The 25,292-nt window shown below is 43.9% G+C and overlaps 1 protein-coding gene across 1 annotated transcript in view; it reads right to left on the bottom strand.

Moving 5' to 3' along the window:
- Positions 1 to 17,708: 17,708 nt before the first annotated feature.
- ADAMTS2 (ADAM metallopeptidase with thrombospondin type 1 motif 2) overlaps positions 17,709 to 25,292 on the bottom strand; it is a 283,066-nt gene continuing 275,482 nt past the window's right edge. The window contains exons 21-22 of the mRNA XM_083353569.1: positions 25,051 to 25,140; positions 17,709 to 18,502 (exon numbers count right to left, since the gene is read on the bottom strand). Coding sequence (XP_083209695.1) covers positions 18,057 to 18,502; positions 25,051 to 25,140 — 536 coding nt within the window. The 3' untranslated portion in view covers positions 17,709 to 18,056. The remainder of the gene's footprint in view (positions 18,503 to 25,050; positions 25,141 to 25,292) is intronic.

Below are 25,292 nucleotides of genomic sequence, written 5' to 3'. Positions count from 1 at the left end.
ATGCCAGACAGCAATTGGAGTGGAGAGCAAAACAAGTAAGACTGGCTGCAGCATTGCAATCCAAGCCCATTTTGCATATGCACTAACAGTGAATGTACATACAAAAAAGTGGGACTTTCATTATGATGATACAATCACTATCTTGGCTCTTGTAACCCACCCATTCCCTTTGCCTCCCCAGGTATGGAATTATACAAAAGGATGCTTGTTGGAATGATTAAATGAAATAAGTGGGAATGGGTCACTTAAAAAGTGTATGAGATAATTTCTTTGTGAAATATGTTCACAAATATGTGAACAACTGGTTCTCTGTGTGGATGCCGTTTGTGGGCCTGGGCAACAACAAATTAGCTACTGGTTCTGCCGAACTGGTGCAAACTGGAGGTATGTCTATTTTCAATAAAGCTATCAGATAAGAGCTGCAAAAAATCTGGACATTTACTAGATGGCAACCAGATCCGGTTGCCCCATTTTCACTCTTTGGAAATGAAAGACATTGGGGAGACAATTCTAGTTATCTTTATGCAAAAAAAAAAAAAATGAAGCAGCAGATTTATTGCATCCAGTGACCAATTGAGTAGTCTTCTGAGAATTGAGCTTTGTATTAAGAAATCTCCTTGAAATATTTATTGCCTTCATTTGCTGGCTGGGCTCTCATATGACTCAGATGGATTTGCAGAAATCCATATTGGCAAAAGAGCTTCAATGAACAGAATGGATCTATTTAAGAAATGGGCTGGGGGATGAAGCTTGCCAATCCTTCAGTTTTATTTTATTTTTTTATTAGATAGGAGAAGATATTGATGATAGGTTTAGTTGATGGCCTCTGAGAATGAGAAAGAAATGCTATCTTTATCAAAGTAGACTACAGCGTTTGTATGAAGCTAGGAGAAATTCCATAGAATCAAGAAGTTCTATATACTTTTTTTCTGGCTATTAACAAAGTGTATATAATGAGATGATTGGAACTGTAAAAATGCTGACTAAATTCATTGCTGCCTTCATTATCAAGGAACGATATTATTTCCCTCTTCAGGTGCCTTAAATTCAAGAAGCAGGATATTACTTACTGTATCACTGCAGTCAGTAATTTTTTTACTTCTTCATACAACTACCCAAGCTTTTAAGATCCTTTTCCAAAGCTGAAACCTATGCACATTTATATGAAAATCATCTGCACTGAAAGCAACATTTCAAAGCAATTCCTCATAAATAAACATCCATGAAATTAAAACATGAAAACTCAGGAATCATGGCATAGTGGTTGGAATGTAGTATATTGCAGGCTAACTCTGCACATAGCCAGAAGTTTGATCCTGACCGGCTCAAGGTTGACTCAACCTTCCATCCTTCTGAGGTGGGTAAAATGAGGACCTAGATTGTTGGGGGCAATATGTTGGCTCTGTAAACTGCTTAGAGACAACTGTAAAGCACTATGAAGCAGTATATAAGTCTAAGTGCTATTGCTATAATATAAATGTCAACTAGTCAAATGCTAGTTTTCCAACATGCAACGTCCCATATTATCACACTTTTAAACATTTCCTGTCTCTATTTCTGCATTCTGACAAACTTAAACTAGAAGCTTTCCACTATTTATATCTTGAATAAAGGAATAATCCTCTTTCCTTTTTATCAACATATCTAGGGACAGGATATAAAATTGAAACTAGAGGCTTTTCTTTTAGGATTTCTGGACAAGGAAATTGAAAAAAAAATCTGGAACTCTGTTACTGCAGTGAGAATTCTTTATGCACAAAAATGGAAAGATATATTAAACCCCACAATGAAAGAGTACATGGAGAAATGATGGAGTTAGGAGAGATGGCCAAATTAACTGTTTTAATAATAATAAAAAGAATATACCAGTTTTGTTTCTACTTGGAAACTGCTTCTGGAGCTTGTGCTCAAGAGAGAAAAAAAATGAAATTGAGATTTTGGGATTTGCTGATTAGATAAATTTATTGTTTTAGAAATGACTAGTATACTAAGTATTTAAAAGTAAAAAGTTGAAGCTGTACCTGCTGTTTTTATTCAACTGTGTTGAAAAAAGTTGGCAGTTAAAAATTTTTTCTTCTTTTCTTACCACCCCACACTTCTCTTCCCTCCCTTTTTCCCTTTTCCCTGCTATCTTTATTTCCATTTGTATTTTATATTATAAAAATTTAGTAAAATTATTAAGAAAAACTTACTAGGGACATGGCAGCCTGTTAATCTGTCTAACCCAACTATGCTTGTAGCAGTTTTCTGTAGTCTCAAGCAAAGGTCATTCCTTTCCTTGACCCCTTGACTAGAAACGTTGGTGAGAGATCACGACAAGTATGAATATGCTAAACATGGGCACAACCACATTGTCGGGCCTCGGCAGCCCGACACACGAGGGGGGGCCCCTCCACCTCTCCGGCACACCCGGCTTCCCTCCCGCCGACCCCACCTGGAATCAGCATGGCCCGGAGAGTCCGGAGGCCCGCGACGCTCTTCTCGCCGCCTCCAGACGCGCCGCGGCTGCTTCCTGCGCCCGGCGGCACGTCGACACGCGGCTCCCCGGCTCGGACGGCTCCGGGGCCCGCGTCGCCTCTTCCGGTGCCTCCAGACGCGCCGCGGCTGCTTCCTACGCCCGGCGGCACGTCGACACGCGGCTCCCCGGCTCGGACGGCTCCGGGGCCCGCATCGCCTCTTCCGGTGCCTCCAGACGCGCCGGGGCTGCTGGCCTCGCTCGGCGGCGCGTCTGCGCGCGGTTCTCCAGCTCGGATGACTCTGGGACCTGCGCCGCGGCTTCTGCTCCCTCGGACTGCGCCGCGGCTGCTGTGCTCGGCCGGCGACACGTGTGAGCGATGGACCCCGGCCTGCAGCCCGCCCGGGGGAGGCCTGAGCCGACTCAACGACTCTGCGGCTTGGGGGGATTCCGACGCCATGCCTGCGCGGGACTGTGTGGCGACGCTGATGGGGGATGGGTCCCTCACCCCTATGATGTCCGGGTGGCTGGGTGACAGGGGCCTTCGGGGGTGGGTGCAGCAGGGAGTGGGTGAGGGAGAAGGGCACGGTGGTGGCGACACGTTGGGGGGGTCTTACCTGCCTGAGCGACGGGCGAAAGGCCTTGTAGGGGAGGGGTGGAGAAGTTATAGGGAATGGGAGGGCGGAGGCTTGTTTGGGTGGAGTTTGGGTGGGGTTTTTGGATGTGTATATAGCAGCGTTGGATGCAGATAGCAGCCAACGCTGGCTTTGAATCTCGTTGCGGCTATTGCTCTGGAGAATAAAGTGCTTCTAGACTGCAGCAGAAGTCTCTCGTTCCTGTGTTCGGCATCTACCCTGCTTGTTGCAGGACGAGCTTTGACAGAAAGCCAGCGTTGCACCAGCATTGCGGCCCTACTGCCTTTCAGCTGTGTTCCGTTTGTGCGCCATGGCAGAGGGTGTGCAAGGGGCCGCGTTGGAGACTGCTTCGGAGGAGGCTGGTGTGGCTGGGGCGGAGGTGACAACCCCTGTGGAGAGGGACGAGGAGGACGTCCAACCTGTTGTGAGGCCCAAAGTGCGGGACGTGCAACCAACAGACCCTGCGGTGGAGTCCCAGGGTGTTAGTAGCCAAACCCAGGGAGGGGAGTGGTGGCTGAGCTCGATCCTGGGGCGCACGGGGCTCGAGCAAGGACGAACGGCCCGGCCTGGTGGGGCTCCACTGGGTTGGAGGGAGCGTCGGCTTACTGATGATGATGGCGAGGAATACAGCTATTCAACTGCACCCGGGAGCCAAACCATGGATGTGCTGCGCGAAAGGTTCGGAGAGGTCGGGGCACGTGACGGCGGTTCCTGGGGAGCCATGGCCCCTGAAGAAGACACGGGACAGTGGTCCCTTGGGGGGGCACCCAGTCAGTCAGCAACGTCCCGTTTCCGACTGGCTAGTCCAAAGTTCAAGGTGCCTGGGGAGGGAGGCGTTCGGGGCCCATCTACACGAGCACAAGGGGGCCGTGAGGCATGGCCAACGCCTGACCGGGGCCCTGGACGTCCCGCACCCAGGTCGGTGGGGGTGCCCCAGGTTCAACCCCGTCCGCCTGTTGGGCATTGGGGACCGGGCGTGGTGTGGGGACCCCCACCACTCACTACAACCTATGATGGGCATCCCGACCGCCTGGCCATGTTCCTAGGGCAGGTGATTAACCATCTGGACGGGTACGCCCATACCTATCAATCACAGTGGGCGATGGTGGTAGCGGTCACCGCGTGCCTTCAGGGCGAGGCTGCAACCTGGGCAGCGGACCTCTACAGTGACCACGCCCGCGAGCTCGGGGACGTGGGGATGTTTCTGGAAGCCCTACGCGTCCGCTTCGAGGATGTGTCCCGCTTACATCGCGCGGAAGCCGAAGTGTTAGCCATCAGGCAGCGAGGACGGCCGGCAGAGGAGTACGTGCTTGAGTTCCGCAGGGTTGCGGGCAGGTTACGCTCGTGGCCCGAGCGCTTGCTGGTGCACCACTTCCGGGCCGGTCTTGACGGAGCCCTCCGGCGGGCGTGTGTGGTGCGGGGGGTTCCTGCACGGCTCCAGGACTGGTTCCGGGTGGCGGTGGAGCTAGACATTGGGTTGCAGGATACCCGGGGCAGACCAGTAGTGGCCCCTGGAGCTTGGAGGACCCCGGAGGGGCCGAAGACAGAGAGTCGGAAGCCCGTGGCGGTGGCGACACAACCCGGGCCCCCACCGCCGCCCCGTCCAACAATCCGCTGCTTCCGCTGTGATCAACCGGGCCATCGGGCGGTGGACTGCCCGTTACCTCCGCCGCGACCGGGGCCCAACCCTCCGGAGGCGCGGGTCTTGACCCCCAGAAGAGCTGCAGACCGCTCCAGAACAGCGTACCAGGTGGCCGACAAAACACCCCGAACATCGACACCGATACGTCCAGTGGGCCCGGCGGATGGACGAACGGACACGTCCGACGGCTCTGAGGATCACGAGTACGAGGAAGACCCGATGGTAAGCGCACCGGTGTGTCCTTTTGTGCTGCCCGTGGTGTTGATTAGCCCACGAACGGGTGAGAGGAGGGAGTGTAAGGCCCTGATTGATACAGGTAGCACACGTTGCCTTATTAGCCTCACGATGGCAAGGGAGGCCGGTATTCCCCTTCAGCGGCTCCCCAAGCCTATCCGTTTTCAGCAGGTAGACGGGTCTCTTCTGGGTGGAGCACCCATTACGCATGTAACGGCACCGGTGAGGATGGAAATGGGTACACACTGGGAGACTCTCCGGTTTGTCGTGGTGCCGTCTATGACGGAGGCAGTCATCCTGGGGCTTACATGGTTGGACAGGTGGGGCCCCACGGTTTGGTGGGAGGGGGGATGCCGACACCTCCGCCTCGGGACAGGGCCCCAGCCTCCCGAAAAGCATTCCTTCCTGGGTCCGGAGGGGATTGGTAGGCCAGAGGGGGCCGCAGGGGTGGGTACCGGGTTTGAGACACGGGTACCTTGGGAGTACAGCGATCTTGCAGACGTTTTTGATGAGAAGGAGTGCGACGCCTTGCCACCCCACCGCCCCACGGACTGCGCTATTGAACTGGAGCCAGGGGCGAAATTGCCGAAACCCCGCATGTACGCAATGGCACCCCGGGAGATGCAGGAGCTCCGTCAATACATAGACAAGAACCTGCGGAGGGGGTTCATTCAGCCCGCTCGGTCTAGGATGGCGGCCCCTGTCTTGTTCAGAGAGAAGAAAGACGGGACCCTAAGACTGTGCGTTGATTATCGGGGGGTCAACGCGGTATGTGTGGAGCACTTGTACCCCCTCCCTTTGGTGAAGGACCTTTTAGCTCACTTGGCCACGGGCCGGATATTCACCAAGTTAGACCTAAGGGAGGCGTACTACCGTGTCCGGATAAAGGCCGGTGATGAATGGAAGACGGCTTTCAACTGCCCGTTGGGGAGCTTCCAGTTTAGGGTAATGCCGTTTGGCCTGCAAGGAGCCCCCGCGGTATTCATGCAGTTGATTAACCAAGTCCTGCATGACCATCTGTACCGGGGGGTCCTTGTCTATCTTGATGACATCCTCATATATACGTCTACGCTGGAGGAGCATGTCGCTTTGGTGCGGAGTGTGCTGACCAAGTTGAGGGACGCCCGGTTATATGTGAAGCTCTCCAAATGTGAGTTTCACAAGCCCCGGCTGGACTACTTGGGCTATCGGGTGTCCTCCAGCGGGGTGGAGATGGACCCGGGAAAAGTGGAGGCTATCCAACAGTGGCAAGCCCCACGGACCCGGAAACAGTTGCAGAGTTTTCTAGGCTTCGCTAATTTTTATCGGCAATTCATTCCACATTTCGCTGCCATCGCCCTGCCGCTCACGGACCTACTACGGACTAAACAGATGGCAACGTCGCCGCGGCCAGGGCAGAAGCTTGCGTGGACCACTACATGCCAGCGGGCCTTTGAGGCGCTCAAGGCGCAGTTCGCCAGGGAGCCCGTTCTGCAACACCCGAACCCTGACCTGCCCTACGTAGTACAGGCTGATGCAAGTGACGTGGCTGTTGGAGCTGTTCTTCTGCAACGGCATGCAACGGGGGGGTTGCGGCCCTGCGCGTACGCCTCCAAGAAGCTAACGACCGCGGAGAGGGCTTGGGCTATCTGGGAGAAAGAGGCCTTTGCGGTCCGCTGGGCTCTGGGGACTTGGAGACACCTTCTGGAGGGGGCTAGCCAGGAGTTCGAGGTTTGGACGGACCATAAAAACCTGGAAGCCCTGCAAACACCCCGCCGACTATCCCCGAAACACGTACGGTGGGCCCAGTACTTCCAACGCTTCCGGTTTCGCCTCAAGTATGTGCCTGGGGGTAGGAATTTCCTGGCGGACGCCTTGTCCCGGCTACCGCAGTACGATTGCCGGAAGGAGGAGGTAGTGCAGGCACTGGTACCACCGCCCCGCCCGGTGGAGGAGACGGAGCACAGAGCCAACACCGTGACAGACGATTTCCTGCGGACATGTAAGGGGGCGTTGGCGACTGACGACTGGATGCGGGCGCACCCCGACACCCTCTCGTTGCGGGATGGTTTAGCTTGGCACGGGGCCAGATTGTATGTGCCTGCAGCGGCACGAGATCAGGCACTCTACCAATGCCATGACGCCAGGCAGGCAGGTCATTACGGGTTCGTGAAAACCCTGCATCTGGCCCGCCGCCAGTTCTGGTGGCCAACCATGAGACGGGACATTGAACGCTATGTACAGAAGTGCCACATTTGCGCAACCACTAAGCCCTCTACCAAGAAACCGGCAGGCCTCCTGCAACAGGTGGCAGACCCCGTACGACCTTGGCAGGACATTGCAATGGACTTTGTGGTTGAGTTACCGGAAAGCAGGGGATATAATGTGTTGTGGACAGTGATAGACTTGTTCTCGAAACAAGCCCACTTCATCCCCTGTAAGGGATTGCCCTCGGCCCGTCGGTTGGCCTGGCTGTTTGTCCAACATATCTATCGTCTCCACGGGGTGCCGCGACGCATCATCTCCGACCGTGGGGTACAGTTCACGGCCCGGTTCTGGAGGGAGTTCGTGCGTTATATTGGAGCAACACAGGGTCTGAGCTCGGCGTACCACCCAAGCACGAACGGAGCCGCGGAACGTGCGAACGCGGCGGTGGAGCGATACCTGCGCTGTTATGTGTCATACCAACAGTCCGAATGGGTGGACTTGTTGTCCTTCGCGGAAGTTGCCTACAACAACGCAGTGCATAGCAGCACTGGGTTCTCCCCCTTTAAAGTGGTATCCGGTTACGAGTTTGTTCCTATCGCAGGGTGCGATCAGGGGCCCCCGGCATCCTGCACACCTGGGGCGTGGATGCACCGGTTAGAGGAGGTGTGGGGGGTAGCTAAGAAAGCGTTAGAGCGAGCAGCAGAGTCATACAAAGAGCAGGCGGACAGGAAAAGACGGCCGTTTGCACCTCCCAAAGTGGGTGATCTCGTCTACCTCTCTACGAAATACCTGCGGCTGCAGGTGCCATGTAGAAAGCTAGGACCCAAATACCTCGGACCCTTCCGAGTTATACAGGTAGTCAATCCCGTCACCGTCAGACTCCGGCTACCTCCCCTACTTGGAAAGATACACCCCGTTTTCCACAGCAGCCTGCTGAAGCCTGCTACGACCGCCTCTGCGGCGGCAGGGGACGGCGGCCCGGGACCTGTACAAGGTAGTCACTATGAAGTACAGGAGATCCTGGACTCCCGGAAACGAAGGGGGCGGGTGCAATACTTGGTGCTCTGGAAGGGGTACCCCTTGGAGGAGGCCACCTGGGTACGGGATGAGGATGTGTGTGCACCACGCCTTCTCCGTGCATTCCACCAGAAACACCCGGGGAAGCCGGGGGAGACCCCGGGGGGGACTGTTGATCATGTTACGGATTGCTCACCTCTCTCTCCTTGCATTCCAGGTGGGTCCTTGGTAGAGGGGGCGGCATGTCGGGCCTCGGCAGCCCGACACACGAGGGGGGGCCCCTCCACCTCTCCGGCACACCCGGCTTCCCTCCCGCCGACCCCACCTGGAATCAGCATGGCCCGGAGAGTCCGGAGGCCCGCGACGCTCTTCTCGCCGCCTCCAGACGCGCCGCGGCTGCTTCCTGCGCCCGGCGGCACGTCGACACGCGGCTCCCCGGCTCGGACGGCTCCGGGGCCCGCGTCGCCTCTTCCGGTGCCTCCAGACGCGCCGCGGCTGCTTCCTACGCCCGGCGGCACGTCGACACGCGGCTCCCCGGCTCGGACGGCTCCGGGGCCCGCATCGCCTCTTCCGGTGCCTCCAGACGCGCCGGGGCTGCTGGCCTCGCTCGGCGGCGCGTCTGCGCGCGGTTCTCCAGCTCGGATGACTCTGGGACCTGCGCCGCGGCTTCTGCTCCCTCGGACTGCGCCGCGGCTGCTGTGCTCGGCCGGCGACACGTGTGAGCGATGGACCCCGGCCTGCAGCCCGCCCGGGGGAGGCCTGAGCCGACTCAACGACTCTGCGGCTTGGGGGGATTCCGACGCCATGCCTGCGCGGGACTGTGTGGCGACGCTGATGGGGGATGGGTCCCTCACCCCTATGATGTCCGGGTGGCTGGGTGACAGGGGCCTTCGGGGGTGGGTGCAGCAGGGAGTGGGTGAGGGAGAAGGGCACGGTGGTGGCGACACGTTGGGGGGGTCTTACCTGCCTGAGCGACGGGCGAAAGGCCTTGTAGGGGAGGGGTGGAGAAGTTATAGGGAATGGGAGGGCGGAGGCTTGTTTGGGTGGAGTTTGGGTGGGGTTTTTGGATGTGTATATAGCAGCGTTGGATGCAGATAGCAGCCAACGCTGGCTTTGAATCTCGTTGCGGCTATTGCTCTGGAGAATAAAGTGCTTCTAGACTGCAGCAGAAGTCTCTCGTTCCTGTGTTCGGCATCTACCCTGCTTGTTGCAGGACGAGCTTTGACACACATGAGAGGACATTTTTTGTCTTCTTGTTGGAACAGATATTGTGCAAATGACTGAGATCATCAGCAGCTTTCTTCCCTACTTTGTTTTAATTATTTCCATACAGGCGTTTGCCCATATTTTCCAGATGGTGACACTGTTTTGCTACTCTCTCAGCAAAATGTGGGCAAACTCAGAGCAGCTTGCTGCTTTCAGAGAGAGATGTATGTAACTAATTGAATAATGTTTACAATAAGATGACAGTTTGGCAAAGTAGGTGCCCAGTTTTTAAATTGTCCATTATTATAGGAAAATGGCTGCCAAAGAATCCTAATAACAAAACAATAAATAATCCAGATCTCTTTTGAAAACCTGTTGCTCTGGAAGAAGCAGAAAGATGCTACTGGTTCTTGTCAGATTTGAAGAGATATTCAAGAATGTAACCAAACTGACCTAAATAAAAACCAAGTCATGAGCTTGACTTATAGTTCACTGAGCTTGACTTGTCATTCATGTCTTGAGTATCATGAAGAGATGTTGTGCTTTAGGAATAGGGACTAAATGAAAACACTTTCAGTCCTCCTGTAACAATCTGAAGTGAACTTACATCCTCATTTTTCACAGCTGGTTAATTCTGTTATTTATATTTCTGTCCTCCAGTGAATGATTCTTGACATATTCTGAAGCCTATCATACAGATCAGAAAGAAGGCCACAGGCCTGGTTCCTTCTGCTTAAGAGCAAAGCTCATTTGTAGTTTAAAATGTAATAGTTAAACTAAGAAGCATCTTCCCTTGGCATCTATGTGGTTGAAGAGGAGACAGTGAAAAATTCTCCAGCTTTTTGTCCAGGCTTTGCTCTTAATTAGGCAAATTGAGTTGCATATGTGTTCAATTTTTATTTTTCAAAAAATGTTAGCTATTTTAAGTACAACATGAGTGGGTTTGTTCTTTCCATTTCTCAAATACCATTTAATATTTAGAAATATATTTTAAAACACTAGAGAGTAATAAAATAAGCCCCAGATTTACAGTTTTATAGTCCTACAAATACACATTATATTTACTCAGAATTAATTCCTTTTTTGCATACAATGGCCAACTTACTTTATCTATATTTAAACCTGAAGGTGCATTATTTAAGGTGCTGATTCACAACTCAGGGTGTGCATGGAAGAGATTCAGTAGACAAGACAGTAACAAATATTTGTGTGGTAGGCTAGATCATACTCTTTCAAGGTTTAGAAAGGAATGGCAAAGTAATAGCAATAGCACTTAGACTTATATATCACTTCAAAGTACCTTACAGCCTTCTCTAAGTACTTTATACAGCCAGCATATTGCCCCCCAAAATCTGGGTCCTCATTTTACCAACCTTGGTAAAAGCTGGAAAGCTCAGTCAACCTTGAGCTGCTCAAAATTGAACTCTTGACAGTGAGCAGTGAGTTAGCCTGCAGTACTGCATTCTACCCACTGCACCACCACAGCTCTTCAAGTAATGCTTCTCTAGCACCTCCAAAGAATGGGAAGATATATTTCTGAAAAACTCTAATCTAAAAACATACCTAAGCAGATTTCTAAACAAATCATGTCAGTATTTCTGAGATGACCAGCAATACTGAAGCTTTCCTTAGGTTGTTAGGCATAACATTATTTACTCCTGAATTATTCATCTCGAGTGTGTCACAACTCCTAAGTGTGGCTTGATAGATTGTTAAGAACCCACAGTCACTGTGTGAAAGGGAGAGTACTGGATAAATGCTTGGTTTGGTCTTTCTCAAGAAACTTGCCATTCAGAAAATGGTATGTAGCTATTGACTCTGAGAATATGGTTACAGAAAATGCAACTACCAGTTAATGAGGAAGAATTCAGTTTTCTCAATCTGGAGCTATGTCAACTTGCTTACCTATTGTGAAGTATTAAATACTGGAAACCAATAATTGATGTCAATTTTCCATTTTGGTGAAAATATGGTGACATGGAAAATGGAAAAATTGGATGGAAGTACGGATATTGACTTTGGACCAAGTGATAGATGATGAATATGAATTTTTAACATATGCTGTGTTAAGAGATAATATCATCTATCAGATGTAACCCTATGGGAATATTTACAGCTACAACATTTGTTCATAACATTATTTGGACCAGCAGAATTTTCACCTATGTAGACACATAAGATAGTAGAACAATCCTTTAAAACCAAAAGCCCTACAATTAGTTTGTATGTGTTATCAATAAACCAATTTGATATGCAGATATTAAAAAATGAGTGGTATGAAGAATTAAAGGTTCCTCTATTGCCTAATGGGAGAGTGTCTTAACTTCTATAGCAAAAGAGCCAGTGGACCTTAAACTATGACTTGTGCAACACAAAATACTATTTAGGGTTGATTGGTCCTCACTACTTTTGTATAGAAAAGGTCTACTTATGGCAGCATTTTGTTGAAAATGTAATAGAGATAATGCTTCTTTAAAAACATGTTTTTACAATGTGCTATACATACTAAATCCTCAGAGAAAATAGTGGATTATATGAGAGTGTGACAAAAATAAAGTTTTTCAGAGGATACTATTCTTTAGAATTGTATACCTATAACATAGAAACTGACAATTGGACAATGTAAGTGAATTATTTGTGCATTACTATGGCTAAAAAACTGGTATTGCAGCATTGGAAAAAATAAATGTACAGACTGAGGCAGGCCTGGGCCTCTGAGACCTAGAATGGACTTCTGGAAGTGGCATCCAAGCACTTCTGGTGGGCCGTTCTAGGCCTGGGAGGCATCCTCCAGGCCTCTGAGGCCTAGACTGGACTTCCAGAAGCAGTGTGCATTCAGCCTGTAATCTGAACTCAGCAAAATGTAGCTATTGGTTCTGCCGAACCGGTATGAATCGACTGAATTCCACCACTGGACTGAGGATCTGATTGTATATGCCACCTATGAGTGGATTTTCCAATTTTTTTCTGTCCATGGAATCTGTTTCTTAAAAATAAAGTCTGTTGAACCAGTGTTCAAGAGGCAAAGCTCTAGTAATGAAAAATTGGCTGCATTTGGTTAATGTTTTTTTAAAAAAATATTTTCCCCTTAGTGCCTTGTGGAACTCCATCAAGTTCTTGTTCTGTGGGAAACAATTCAAAAATTCTGTTATGTAGGATCTTTCTGAGCAATTGTATCCTATTTCTTCTGATGATGGATTTTATAGAATTGTAAAAGGAAAGCTAATCTCACATGAAAAGCTATGTGAAATCTCAGTTCGAATCCGTTTCCATGTTTTTGCCAAAGACAGACGCCTTAAGAATGCTGAGGAATACTTGGTATAGAACAATATCTACATTTTAATCACTGAGTGCATACTATTGTATCTTATTAAAAGTCCAAACAGAGTCAACAAAGTTGTACTCCTTGCTAGAGAGCCCAAATATCTCGATTTTAATAAATTATAAAAGTAAAGGATATAACTTGTATATACATTTTAATAAACAATTCATGGGATGCATTGCAACTGACATTAAGCCTTTGTATGTAACTAGCTAATACTGTGCATTATAGGTGAGTAAATAAAATACATTATACAATAAAAGTCAATCACAAAAATCCTTTGAGTACTGGAAAAGTAACATTTAAGTATCTTTCAAACAAGCTTTTCTGTGGATCAATTCACACAACCATTGCATATAGCATCTGCAGCTGACAGTTCTACTCAGACTGACTTTCTTTTGTCTGGCCACAAAGATACTTGTGTAGGATTTCCTGATGTGTAAAAGGTTCCCCAGCACATGCGTGCTAGTCGTTTCCAACTCTAGGGGCTGGTGCTCATCTCCGTTTCAAAGCTGAAGAGCCAGCGCTTGTCCGAGGACATCTCCGTGGTCATGTGGCTGGCATGACTAGATGCCAAAGGCGCACGGAACGCTGTTACCTTCCCACCGTAGTGGTCCCTATTTTTCTATTCGCATTTTTACGTGCTTTCGAACTGCTAGGTTGGCAGAAGCTGGGACGAGTAAGAGGCGCTCACTCTGTTACGCGGCACTCGGGATTCGACCCACCAAACTACCGACCTTCTGATCGACAAGCTCAGCGTCCTAACCCACTGAGCCACCGCGTCCCTTCCTGATGTTTTAATGAGAGTCAAATATTTCACTTAAGAAACATTCACGACTGGTCCCAAATTAAAAGGCACGACAAACAAACCTTCTAAGTGCCTGTTGTAATGATGCTCAGGTTTTAAATTAATATGTTCAAATCTGATCAGAGACTCACTCCTAAAATACTCTTGTCGATGAATCTGTATTGCAATTGTCCTTGCTAGTTTATTAATCAGTAAAATGGTGACAAAATGGTGACAAAAACTCCTTTTCCAAATTACCATAGACAGGGGAAAAATGATAAGTGACAGTAATAATTTGGACAAGGAGTGAATGTTGAGTGGTTGGGCATATGTTTTTAAATTAAGAATATATGAATAGAAGACATTTATAAATAGAAGACATAAATATGAATTCCTCTACTGAGATACATTATGATTTACTGCATTTTCTTATGTTCTGCAAGGATAATCTCACCATCTTTATTCATTGGACATTCATCACAATTCAGCAAAGATGGCCTTTGTACAGAAGCTGCCCTATATATAAGCACCAAATATACATGCAGAAGCATGTGCAAGAGTACCATTCAAATGATTAAATGTCTTCCTATATTTAATAGAATGCATAGCCAAATGCCAGGATGTGTGGCAAATGACTAGAACTGGAACATGACAAATAAACATTAAAAAGGGATGTTGTATTGCTCAAATATGAAATCAGTCTTATGTTAACTGTTGACTTCCTCAATTTGATGACTTTCAGATTCTGCCTATATCCAGCATTCACTATTTTTTTATTTCCACCTATCTGACTTGTCTATCAGATACTTCCAGGCTGATCTCATTCAATAGGCTATAACGTGAATCCCTAGATACAGGTGGTATGCTATACAATAAACTTTGTTCTGTTTAAGCAAACTTTGAACCAGCTATTTTCTTTCAGCCTGGTTTTCCTGACAACTTTATTATAGTGGGGAATAAAATGGAGAGTCCTGAGTAAGGGGCCTTCAGCTCCTGGAAGAAAGGCACAATATCAGCCAACCAAAGAAATAAACTAAAGAAACAAACAAAGAAACAAAAAGAACAGATTTCAGTAATTATTTAATTAAAACCTGCAGTAATACAGGTGCTTCTACAATTAGATTCTGAGGGTAAAAAAAGACAGCAAAGAATTTCTTTTGTACGCATTGCTCAGATAAAGACAAGTCTATCAGTTCAATCAACAACAGGGCAAGAAGTGTCCATGAATGTAATGAAAGAACCATCAGTTGTTGAGAATAGCATGCAAACTATTTGCCTATCCTTCTCACCAACCATTGAGGTAAGCTGTTTTTAAACCTGCCACCAGTTGATGCTGATACCTACTCTCTAGCCATCAAGATGGCTTTGAATGCTTTTGTTTGCTTGCTTTTGTTTGCAAGTGAAAAGATCTATAATCAAAGCAAAGCTGTGCTCACAAGCACATTTACTAAAAAATTCTGGGGGAGGAGGGTGTTACCCATGAATAAATGCAGCTCTCTCTTGAAACCAAGTGAGCGGTAGTGTTACCCGTGCTGCTGCTGATATCCATGCATGCTTTCAGAAAGTGCTGTGCAAGAGGAAACCAGTACTCAAAGGGCTGACAAACTGAGGTTGTTAAAATCTAAGCAGATTCAGTATCGTTATGCATTGATATGCATAATGACATCTGTTCCCTTCTGCGACAATACAGTACACCTAATTACCTGCTGATAACCGAAATTGTTCACTACCCCAGTGGATGTGTGCAATATGTAGGAAATAAACAAAAGCTACACTTTCTTCTGACAAAAAGCAGCAACTGAAATAAAAAAAGAAAATCCAGTCATTTAACTCATGTGAATAAAAGCAATCATTTTACTACAAGCTTTTAAGAGTATGAAATGCAGATATATTTCTTTGGGGGCGGGGAGAGGGAAACAGTGACATTAGGATTATTTAAGCTATCTTTCCATTGAGTAAATATACACAATTTTATTTCAAATAGATTTTGAAAATGTGATTCACGGGTAATGAGGATTGCACATGTGATTCAGATAAATTCCAAATCATGGCCAAATCTGCGATTAAGGTCAAGGAAGATCCATGCAAGGAGAGTCAATTTGAGTGAGCATGTTTATGAATGCTTCATGTTGCTGGAGACAGAGGCTGTTTGCAAAATCTACTGTTTTGTTTCCATAACCACCAAATTGGGGAGAGAAGGAAAGGAGAGCAGAGTCAAGAGACTGACCCACCTACTCTCTAGTCACAGAATGGCTTCATAAAGGGGATTTCCAAGTAGAAATCCTTGCCTACAGCAATTTGGAGACCCCCGAGTGTTCCTTGTAAGCTTTTAAAGAGATCTCTAAATCAAAATATTTGCCAAAGGAGAACATTAGTTGTTCCTATCAAGTATCATCTAACCAAAATACTTGTTTAAAGAATACCTTAAACTTGTATTTTATGCAAGAATCCCAACAAAACAAGAATGAAGGTTAGATTTTGCTTGCTAATTTTGACACTGTTAAAAAAAATAAACAAAAGAGCATCCCTGCATCTCTTTTTGAAACTGAATAGGCTTCATCCTTAGAGGATTCTGTTGTGCCTATAAAGTTCATGACTTCTGGCAAAAAGTAATGATATTCATTTTTGCTGCTCAATGGGAAGTTATACTGACTCTAGTTTTAGAAAAGGCCTGCATCAAACTGGTGGCTTCTTTTCATTCTGAGTCAGAGTGATTATTGTCCGAAGTATTAAATGGAGTCCCAAATCAACATTTGTGGCCTGAGCACACTTTTAGGAAACATATTTGCATATTAAAAACATGTACAAGATGTATTACAAGTTAATTATTTAAATGTATAGTACAAGTCATATTTTTATAGCAGAACTAGATTTGGTATGTGAGACATCTTTCTGAAGTTGATGGGCTTAGTGTGGGCATTCATGGGAAGGAGAGAAATGACAAGACTGTTGCAACATCAACATACAATTATTGCCATTTATATATCTGAATCAGAGATTGGATTCAAGAGTGGCAGCATGGCATTTGGTTGATGAAGCCACCGAGTATCTCCTTCAGGTTTCATCACAATTTGGGGAAGTTGATGAAGGAATTGGTATGTCATATATAATAAGAAGGCTGTTCTGGTCTCTAAGTGAGAAGATGAAAAGAGACACAGTGATTTGTAGTGACTTGCAATCCTTAGGTCAGAGATATAGACCTTGGGGCCCACAGCTTTGTGATGCCCATGAAAGATTACGTGCAGTTCCCAGCATCATTACAAAAGAGGGCACCAACATGTCACTTTTAATCTAAAAGAAAAACCGTTATGAGGTATAATCATATTAGTTGTGTTGCATTTTAATTATATATACATGAAATTAATTTAATTTTGCATTTTTGTCCTGGCCTTCCCCACTCCTTTGTTCCAGCCCCATCTTTATTCTGGAGTGCTGGCTCTCCAGCATGCTCTCTAAAGGAGAAATGTGGACCTCAGGCTCAAAAATCTTGTGAACCTATGGTTCCAACATTACTTCTTCATGAATGAGATGGGAAACTTGGATAGTTGCACAGAGATTGCCTTCAAACTCTTTTTTAAAATGTTCTTTTACTGTTTCTGAAGAACATTTATTTTCCAGCTGGATTTTATACAGTAACATCATAACATCACCAAGTGTGCTTTTCAAGTGGTTAATGCAGTTAATTGGGCTTGGATCCCAAAATCAGATTGAATTAATTCCTCAATACTTCAGTTAGACATTTTTGTCATTCCTGAGTGTGGAAGTAGCACCTCTGAATTCAAAGGAAAGTGTGGTATGCTTGAGTTCAGCGCAATGGATATCACAGTGGTTGTACATGGAGCAATTTGACCTGTCCAAATAAATGGCAATCAGATTTTAAAAAACAGACACATACTTCCTTGCCACCGGAATTCTATAAGCTGTTTTGTAGGCTTATTAAGTATTTTGCATCAATTGATTAGACTCTTTTGTTGATACAAATAGTATTACCCAGGTAGATTCCATTGGATTCAAACATACACAGAGATGGACCAAGATGGAAAATGAAAAGAAACAACCCTGCTGACATTCACTACAAAGAGTCCTTGTTTAGTGACCACAATTGGGATCAGCAACTCATTAAGCAAAGTAGTAGCTAAGTGAAACTGCAACTATGCTCATGATCTTACTTCAATTTCTTTTGCTTTATAGAACTGTAAAGATCATAAATATGAGGACTTGTTGTAAAGTAACCTTTTTATCATTATCATGACTGCAACTGGTTGTTAAACAAGTCAGTCTTTAAACAAGGACTAGCTGTATGTATCATTGTTGCATAGCAGTTAAGCTATGATGCTATTGTACCATTTTCAGTGGATATTTGTAACCCCAACATTTGTTATGCTGTTTATCTTTTCTTTAATTAAATAAGCCTACATATTTATTTATTGCAAGCTGTAGCATTAGGCATTTCTGCCTTAGCACCACTATTTAAAAAATTAGCCTCTAGGGTGGCATGGGCATTACTGCAGTCCTGTAACATCTCTATAAGAGAGAAAATATATATATGTATATAGAGTTATATTTCCAATTTAACGCAATTCCCTGAGCATTCCTTTTTTCCTTTTTTCTGCAATCAGCTGCTGAATTCTTTGGTTCTTTGTCCTTTCATATGGTGGTCTCCTCCTCCAGATGATGTTGTGTTGTGGAACTTCATTTTCTGCCTCATGGATTTTATAGGGTGCATCCAGTGTGTTGCCTTCTGGCTGCTCTTTGGTCACATTAGAACTGGAGATATTAACCTTGGCAACATCTGGTGGACCTGTTGCTCTCTGTGGTGTGTGATCTTCAACAGATGTTACAAGGGTGGGAGTGATGTCCTCTTCAATATCATTAACTGTTGAGTTGCCATGTCCTGTTTCATTAGCGTACATACCACAAGACTTGCAACACAGTTTATTATATCCAGGAATGGTACAGTACCGGTGGAGAACTTCCATGCGACAAAACATTGATCTGTCTTCTTTGCAATGTTCTGCTGGAAGAGAAAAATAAATTTAAGTGTATGCTATACAACCGAAACAGAATCAAGTAAACTTGGGTCTTAAGAGACCCTTGCATAAATAATGTATTATATGTGCTCTTAACTAAATCTCTCATGTTTTTTGCACTGATCTAAAGCTATAAAACAAATTTCATGCATCGATTCAACTTTTGGAGGACATGGAACAAAGTGACAATTCCTGAGTCATGTACGTTTGTGTGTCCCTAAATGCACACATTAAAATTATACAGGATATAACTTTTAGACAAGATAAATTGTTAGAACCACCTGTCATCTGGATCATCCTAGTTACATGCTGGATTTTCCTAAGCTCACGTCAACAGCTTGTCTTGAGTATGGTACATCAGTGGAATGAAAATTATTTATATAAGAAGCAGCTTTCTGATTTCTTTTCATACATTCTGTTAATCTGATCACAGGAAGTTACTTACTACATTTGGCCTAGTACAGATCACACACCAGCATACCTGCACTTGTTTATTATATCTTATTATTTTGTTGTTTTAATACTAATAACTGGAACAAAATATACATTGGCAATGATGTAAACAGAGCCTTGGTGGTGAGAAAAAAAAATGTTACATACACATTTAAAGATTCCATTCAGTATATTATTTGTGATAAAAGTTTCTGATTGTACCATCACAAGCCACTGAGAATTATACAGTCACTGAGCAGACTAAATCTTTACTGGTCTTTGATGGGAGAGTAGATTTAACTGTTTTTCTACAGTTTCTTGGGCATTGTTTTGGATAGTTATTAACAGGCACTGAGTTGAAATTATTTTCTTTTTTCTTTCTCACCCTGATATCAAGATAAATTGCTATCAAAGAAGCAAATTCATTGTGCTTCATCATTTTTGCTTCTATTATTTTATAATAATATACCATAAAAAACTAAAGGAGTCCTTGTGGATTTTACTCCACTAGTTGTTGCTGACTATAGGGTGTGGTGTTCATCTCTGTTTCAGGGCCATTGAGCCAGCACTGTCCAAAGACATTTCTACAGTCAGTGTGGCCAGCATGACATCATGGAGCACAGATACCTTCCCATCAAAATGGTACCTATTAATCTACTCACATTTGCATGCTTTCAAACTTCTAGGTTGGCAGGAACTGGGGTGAGGACAGGAACTCACCCCATTGTGTGGTGCTTGGGTATCGATCCTGGGCTGCTGGCTTTTTATCTGACAAGCCCAGCATCTTTTAAAATATAATAGAGCTGGAAGGGACCTTGGGAGGTCTTCTAGTCCAGCCCCCAGCTCAAGCAGGAAAACCTATACCATCTCAGACAAGTGACTGTCTAGCCTCTTCTTAAAAATCTCCAGTGATGGAGTGCCCACGATTTTTGAAGGCAAGCTGTTGCACTGGTTAATTGTCCTCACTGTCAGGAAATTTCTCCTTAATTCCAGGTTGCTTCTCTTTTTATTCAGTTTCCAAACATTGTTTTTTGTCCTGCCCTCTGGTGCTTTGGTGAATAATGTGACCCCCCCTCTTATTTGTGGCAGCCCCTTAAATACTGAAATACTGCTATCATGTCTCCTATTTCAGCCAAACTGCCCTGCCCTGCCCCATAATATACCCATGCCATTAAAGACTTAATTGGCATATGTACAGAATCTTTCATCTATAAGGAGTGCATCATTTTCTGAGTTTCTATACATTGCTAGAACATCACTAGGTAGCCTTTAGTCAGGAACATCTTAAAGGCAAGAACCAAGGCAGTTGTCTCAATTGATTGTCTCACTTTCTGAAAATGATTGTCCTCTATATAACTGAGAGCCCATCATTTTAAAAAAAAACCAAAAAAACAGCACTTAACATTATGTTTAGATAAATCATGAATCCTCCATTGTAGGAACTGATGCATCAAGAGAAGGTAATAAATTGAGGTAGTCCTCAATTTATGACTGCAACTGCGCTTAGAATTACAGCTGAAAGCCATGCCAGTTGTTAAGCATGCCACCATGTGACTGCACCCAATTTGACAATATTCTTTGCAGTGGTCATTAAGTCAATCACTGCGATTGTAAGTGAACATGACAGTTGTTAAGTGAATCCATTGTCCACAATGGGCATTTTTGCCAGAAACCAGAAGCAAACACCAGTTTCCAGCAAAAAAAACAAAAACAAAAAACATTATAAATTGTCATGGGGCCATGGGAGAGCTGGAGGCCATTGGAAGCTCAGAGCTGGGTTGTAAGTTGCAAGAACTTGGGAGATAGACTTGGAGAGGTCTGTCATAACTTTGACCAGTCGCTAAGTAACTGGCCATTTTGTACCTGCACATAACTACATATGTACCCCTACATATTTTCATTGTCATAGGAATTGAACATTTACAAAAACTCCCCAACAAGCTCAAAAACCTCACTTCTTCCAAAACCAGTATTGTCTTTCTTGCATGATTTATGTACTTATCTATGTGTTGCCTTCAAAATGTGGAAAGTTGTAAAAGAAAATAAGGGACAGATGCGTTAATGTCATCTTTTTGTATGAAGAAACATTCTGAGGAAGAGAGAGATTAGCATAAAATGCTGGATCATTACAGAGACCAAGTGCCTGGGCACATAGCAGAACAACTCTGAGTTTTGCTGCATTATGTGTCCAGATGGGAAGAGAAGGAACACATCCATATTGCCATCTGGTGTTAATATTAATTTGGAGGCACAGTTAACATGGTATTTAATTTCATACTACATCTGGTTGCAACATGGCTTTGTTGCTTTAATTATTAATTCATTTTTTGCTATCCTACTGTAAATAAGAACAGGATAAGTCCAGGAATCATATATGCTAAAGAAATATCCATGTTCCCCCCACTTATAAAGCATGAACAATAATTCTGAAGCACCCTTGCTTACATAAGAAATCAATATTGAAATTCAAACTAGGTTTCCAAGTATACATTGCAGAGAGAGAGAGAATGAGCAATCTGAAAACTAAGTTGGTAAGTAGAAGTGAATGCAGGATGCAGGAAGCATATTTTAAATAAGGACTGAAATTTCTCATATGGTAGAACACACCAAGAAAGTTTCCAGAAGTTGCCTCAGTGAAAACTATAGGAGCTATGAAGCATAGAGCAATAGTCTTATATGGCTCCAGTCATTTCACTGTAGTCAGCAGAAGAGAAGAGATATACATACTTTAATTTCTGGGAGCAACAAACCATGTGGATTTCTTGATGCTTCAACAATCTTGGATATACATGCTACAAATCCTTCCTTGGTAAAGTTGTGATGGAGTGTAGTTTGTGCTCGCTCTCTCTCTCTCTCTCTCTCTCTCTCTCTCTCTGTGTGTGTGTGTGTGTGTGAGAGAGAGAGAGAGAGAGAGAAAGAGAGAGAGACAGAGAGAGAGAGAGACAGAGAGAGAGAGAGAGAGACAGAGAGACAGAGAGAGAGAGAGACAGAGAGACAGAGAGAGCGCTAATTTTTTGCCATGTTTCTGTGTTCCAGAAGAAAGAAATTTCAGATGCATCTTTGCAAACGTCTAACAATCAAGATGGTATGACAGGATCATCAGGCCACTTAGAAGGAAGCTGCATGCAGATAGGGCAGCCCAGGGGTTAGTAGGCAATAGCCTTTTAACTGCATTGCAAATTACACCCCACTCTAATTTAGGAGCAGCGGTTGACTTCAGAAAGGATATATAATAGTTCTTTACTCATCCTCTAAAATAGAGGGCACGAACGAGTGTGTTTAATTGGCAAACATATCAGTCTAGCTAGCATGTGTTCATACTTTTACAAATATAACTGTAGGGCAGCATTATGAACCAAAGTTAAAGTTCCCAGATATTTATGGGAAACAAACAAACAAATAAATTTTGTTGCTGTTATTTGACTGTGTGCTGATTTCATAAAATATAGTTCCAGTTTGGTTTCACAAGGGAAATAATTGCTTAAATTCTTTAGTTAGAGATCAAATGTTTTATGTATTTAACTATAAATTTAACAACTGTAGGGTTAAATATGTCTAGAAATTTAAAAATGGCAAAATAATGATCTATGTTTGATTTTTTTCAAATATATTTGAAACTAATTTTTCAACTAAATATAATTTTCAAACTAAGTAAAGAAACATTTGGCTGTTCAGTCAAGGAGCCTGTTGAAACAGCTTTAGAAAAATGCCTTATTTTTCACAGTAAAATGTGCAAAATATGTAGATTACATACAGAGTCAGGTGAAATGAGTCCTATGATGCTAATAAGACGCGTTTCATTTATAATTAAGAGTTTATAGAAAGACATCTTCTTTACTTCTGCAGTGGGGTGAAGTGGGGTGGGATAGCTATGGAGCATCAACAAGATTTGTGGTAGTTTAAAGGTGTAACAAATTCATTTTGGAATCAGTCACTTCCTGGATTGCAAGCCACTTGCATGCACAAAGGCAACCATTAACCTTCTTGATTTTAAGGTGCAAAAGTCTTTGCACCTGTTTGTTTTAAGCTTGTGACTTGTGTATATCAGAATAAATATAGGTGTTTATTCCTGCAACAAAACTGCCAGACCTGCTGAACTTTAATCTTTTATTTTGCAATACGCATGACAGACTGGAAGTATGTCTTTAACTCAGCAGTAAGAAAAAAATAGTTATTTGTACAATCACTTTGGTACACATTTCAACTGGCCTGATAGAAAATATTGAACAGCAAACTGAATTGGCACATTTAATATTGTGTTAAATACATACAAAACACTGATAAAATATCCCTGATAAACCAAAGTGCATATAGAACTGTGCGCAATGCCCAGGTATCTTATTGCACCATTCTCTAGAGCCACCCATATTCTCAAACATCACTTAACAGTTGTCTATTAAAAGGTAACTAACAGTCATAAGTATGCTGATAACAGTTATACACCAATTATTTTACATAACAGTATTTAGAGCCAGATAACATGTCTTTGCCTTTTATGTTGCCATGTGTAATTACTAACATGTTGCAGCAGGAAATAATAATAATAACAGCAAAATTTAAATATGTGATCACATGATAATGACCATTTTGAAGTGCTACATTGCCAAACTCCACAGGGTCACCTTTGTAAGTTATTTCAAATGTTAGTGGAAAGAGAGCAAGAAAATTGTTATGGTACCCCAGGACTAATGCCTTTCTATTCTTTGATATTACATGAGTGGTCCAGGGAGAATAAATTTTAGATCTTCAACACAAAGTCTGTTGAAGGAATAAATTGCAATTAAACAAATTAAGTGTTGCAAAATACTTTTCTTCATCCAATTTGGTAATGATCCTTTTTTCTTTCTCATACATGGACTGTGCAAATTTCCCTCCAGTGTTTAATCATTCAAGTAAAACACTCTGTACGTGAATATCAATTCATGATACCAGTACACTTATTTAAAGCTGGAACTGGAGATTAATGCCAATGCAATTAAAGTTTAAGGCATTTTTCTAAACATAGTTTCTTCTTCCCTAAGCAAAACAAAACAAATCAATAAAAATTGAGGTAATTCTGTAGTTCACACTATTATGCTTGCCAGTTGACACACATCTAAAGATCATACACGCACACACGCACGCACGCACAAGCACACAAATAGAAAAACTGAACAGTCAAGCCAAATATGCATATGGTGAAAAAAGACTGATGAATGTAATGATGAATAAAGAATTAATTGCTGAACAACTTTTGACATTACATTGTGTGTCAATGCCATATTGTCTCAACAATGTTACAATACTGCACACCACAACTTGTAGCATAAGTACATGTTCTGCCATGTTGTTTTTCTAATTGTTTTTTCAAAGGAAAAAGAAAAAAAGAACATAAAGTGCTCTCTGATAAAATTGTGTTTTTCTACTTTGGGAAATTAATACAAAACCAAACAAAGATTCCTTTGAAGATTAGTACTTAGTAGCAGCAGCATTTGACGGACTATATATAAAAAGAAGTCTCATCTTCCTGAATAATAAGTTTTTTTCATGGTGACAAACACATATTTTAAAGCCATTGTGACACATGGTTTGAGAAGCAATGAGGCTATAAAGAAAGATGGAATGGTTGCTTTTGCCCTGCTTGAATACCCTGCAAAACACTTAATCTGCCATGAGTTAGAGGACCTTTAGATGAAAGGAAAACCTTAGCACTACAAGTTGTCATTATTGTGATGCGATCACATTCACAATAAGTTGTCAGTTTCACCATCAAACCCAAATCATGAGCCAGTTAAGAGCCTTTTTTCACCATCACTAACCAACAAGCAAACCGACATCAGCTCACTTTTTAGAGGACTTACAACAAACTGCAGATATTCTGCTTCATACACCCAACCCCTTGACGACCTCCACTGCAGCAATGAAGGGCTGCTCAATCTCCAGAGAAGCAAGACATTGAACACTGCAACCCAGTGCAGGGAAAAAAAAGATTCATCTCAAGATAAAGCTCTGAAGATTCAAGAAAATGTCCCATATAGGAAAAAGAATAGAGCAGAAGGCAAAGTCCACATCTGATGTGGCATGCAGTTAAAAGCAAAGGCAGAATTATAAATGGGTCTTTTACTTGAAGATATTTTCTGGATGGGATAATCTGTGTCCGGTCTTGACAGCCACTGTATCATATAAGTCTTCTTGGATGTATCTGATGAATTTTCTGAAGGAGAAAGAAAGATTTGGGGAAGAAAGGGGAAAAAATCTGAGCACTTTTTGTAGCTTTTAAGGAACATTTTACAATCCAAAAGCTGAATTAATAGACCCGATTCTAATCACAAAAAGAAAAATATTTCACAAGCCAAAACTATACTT

Source organism: Vipera ursinii (genome assembly GCF_947247035.1).
Source record: "Vipera ursinii genome assembly, chromosome: 2".
Lineage (NCBI taxonomy): Eukaryota > Metazoa > Chordata > Lepidosauria > Squamata > Viperidae > Vipera > Vipera ursinii.
Note: the sequence above shows the minus strand (reverse complement) of the source record. Positions and strands in the feature narration are given on the sequence as shown.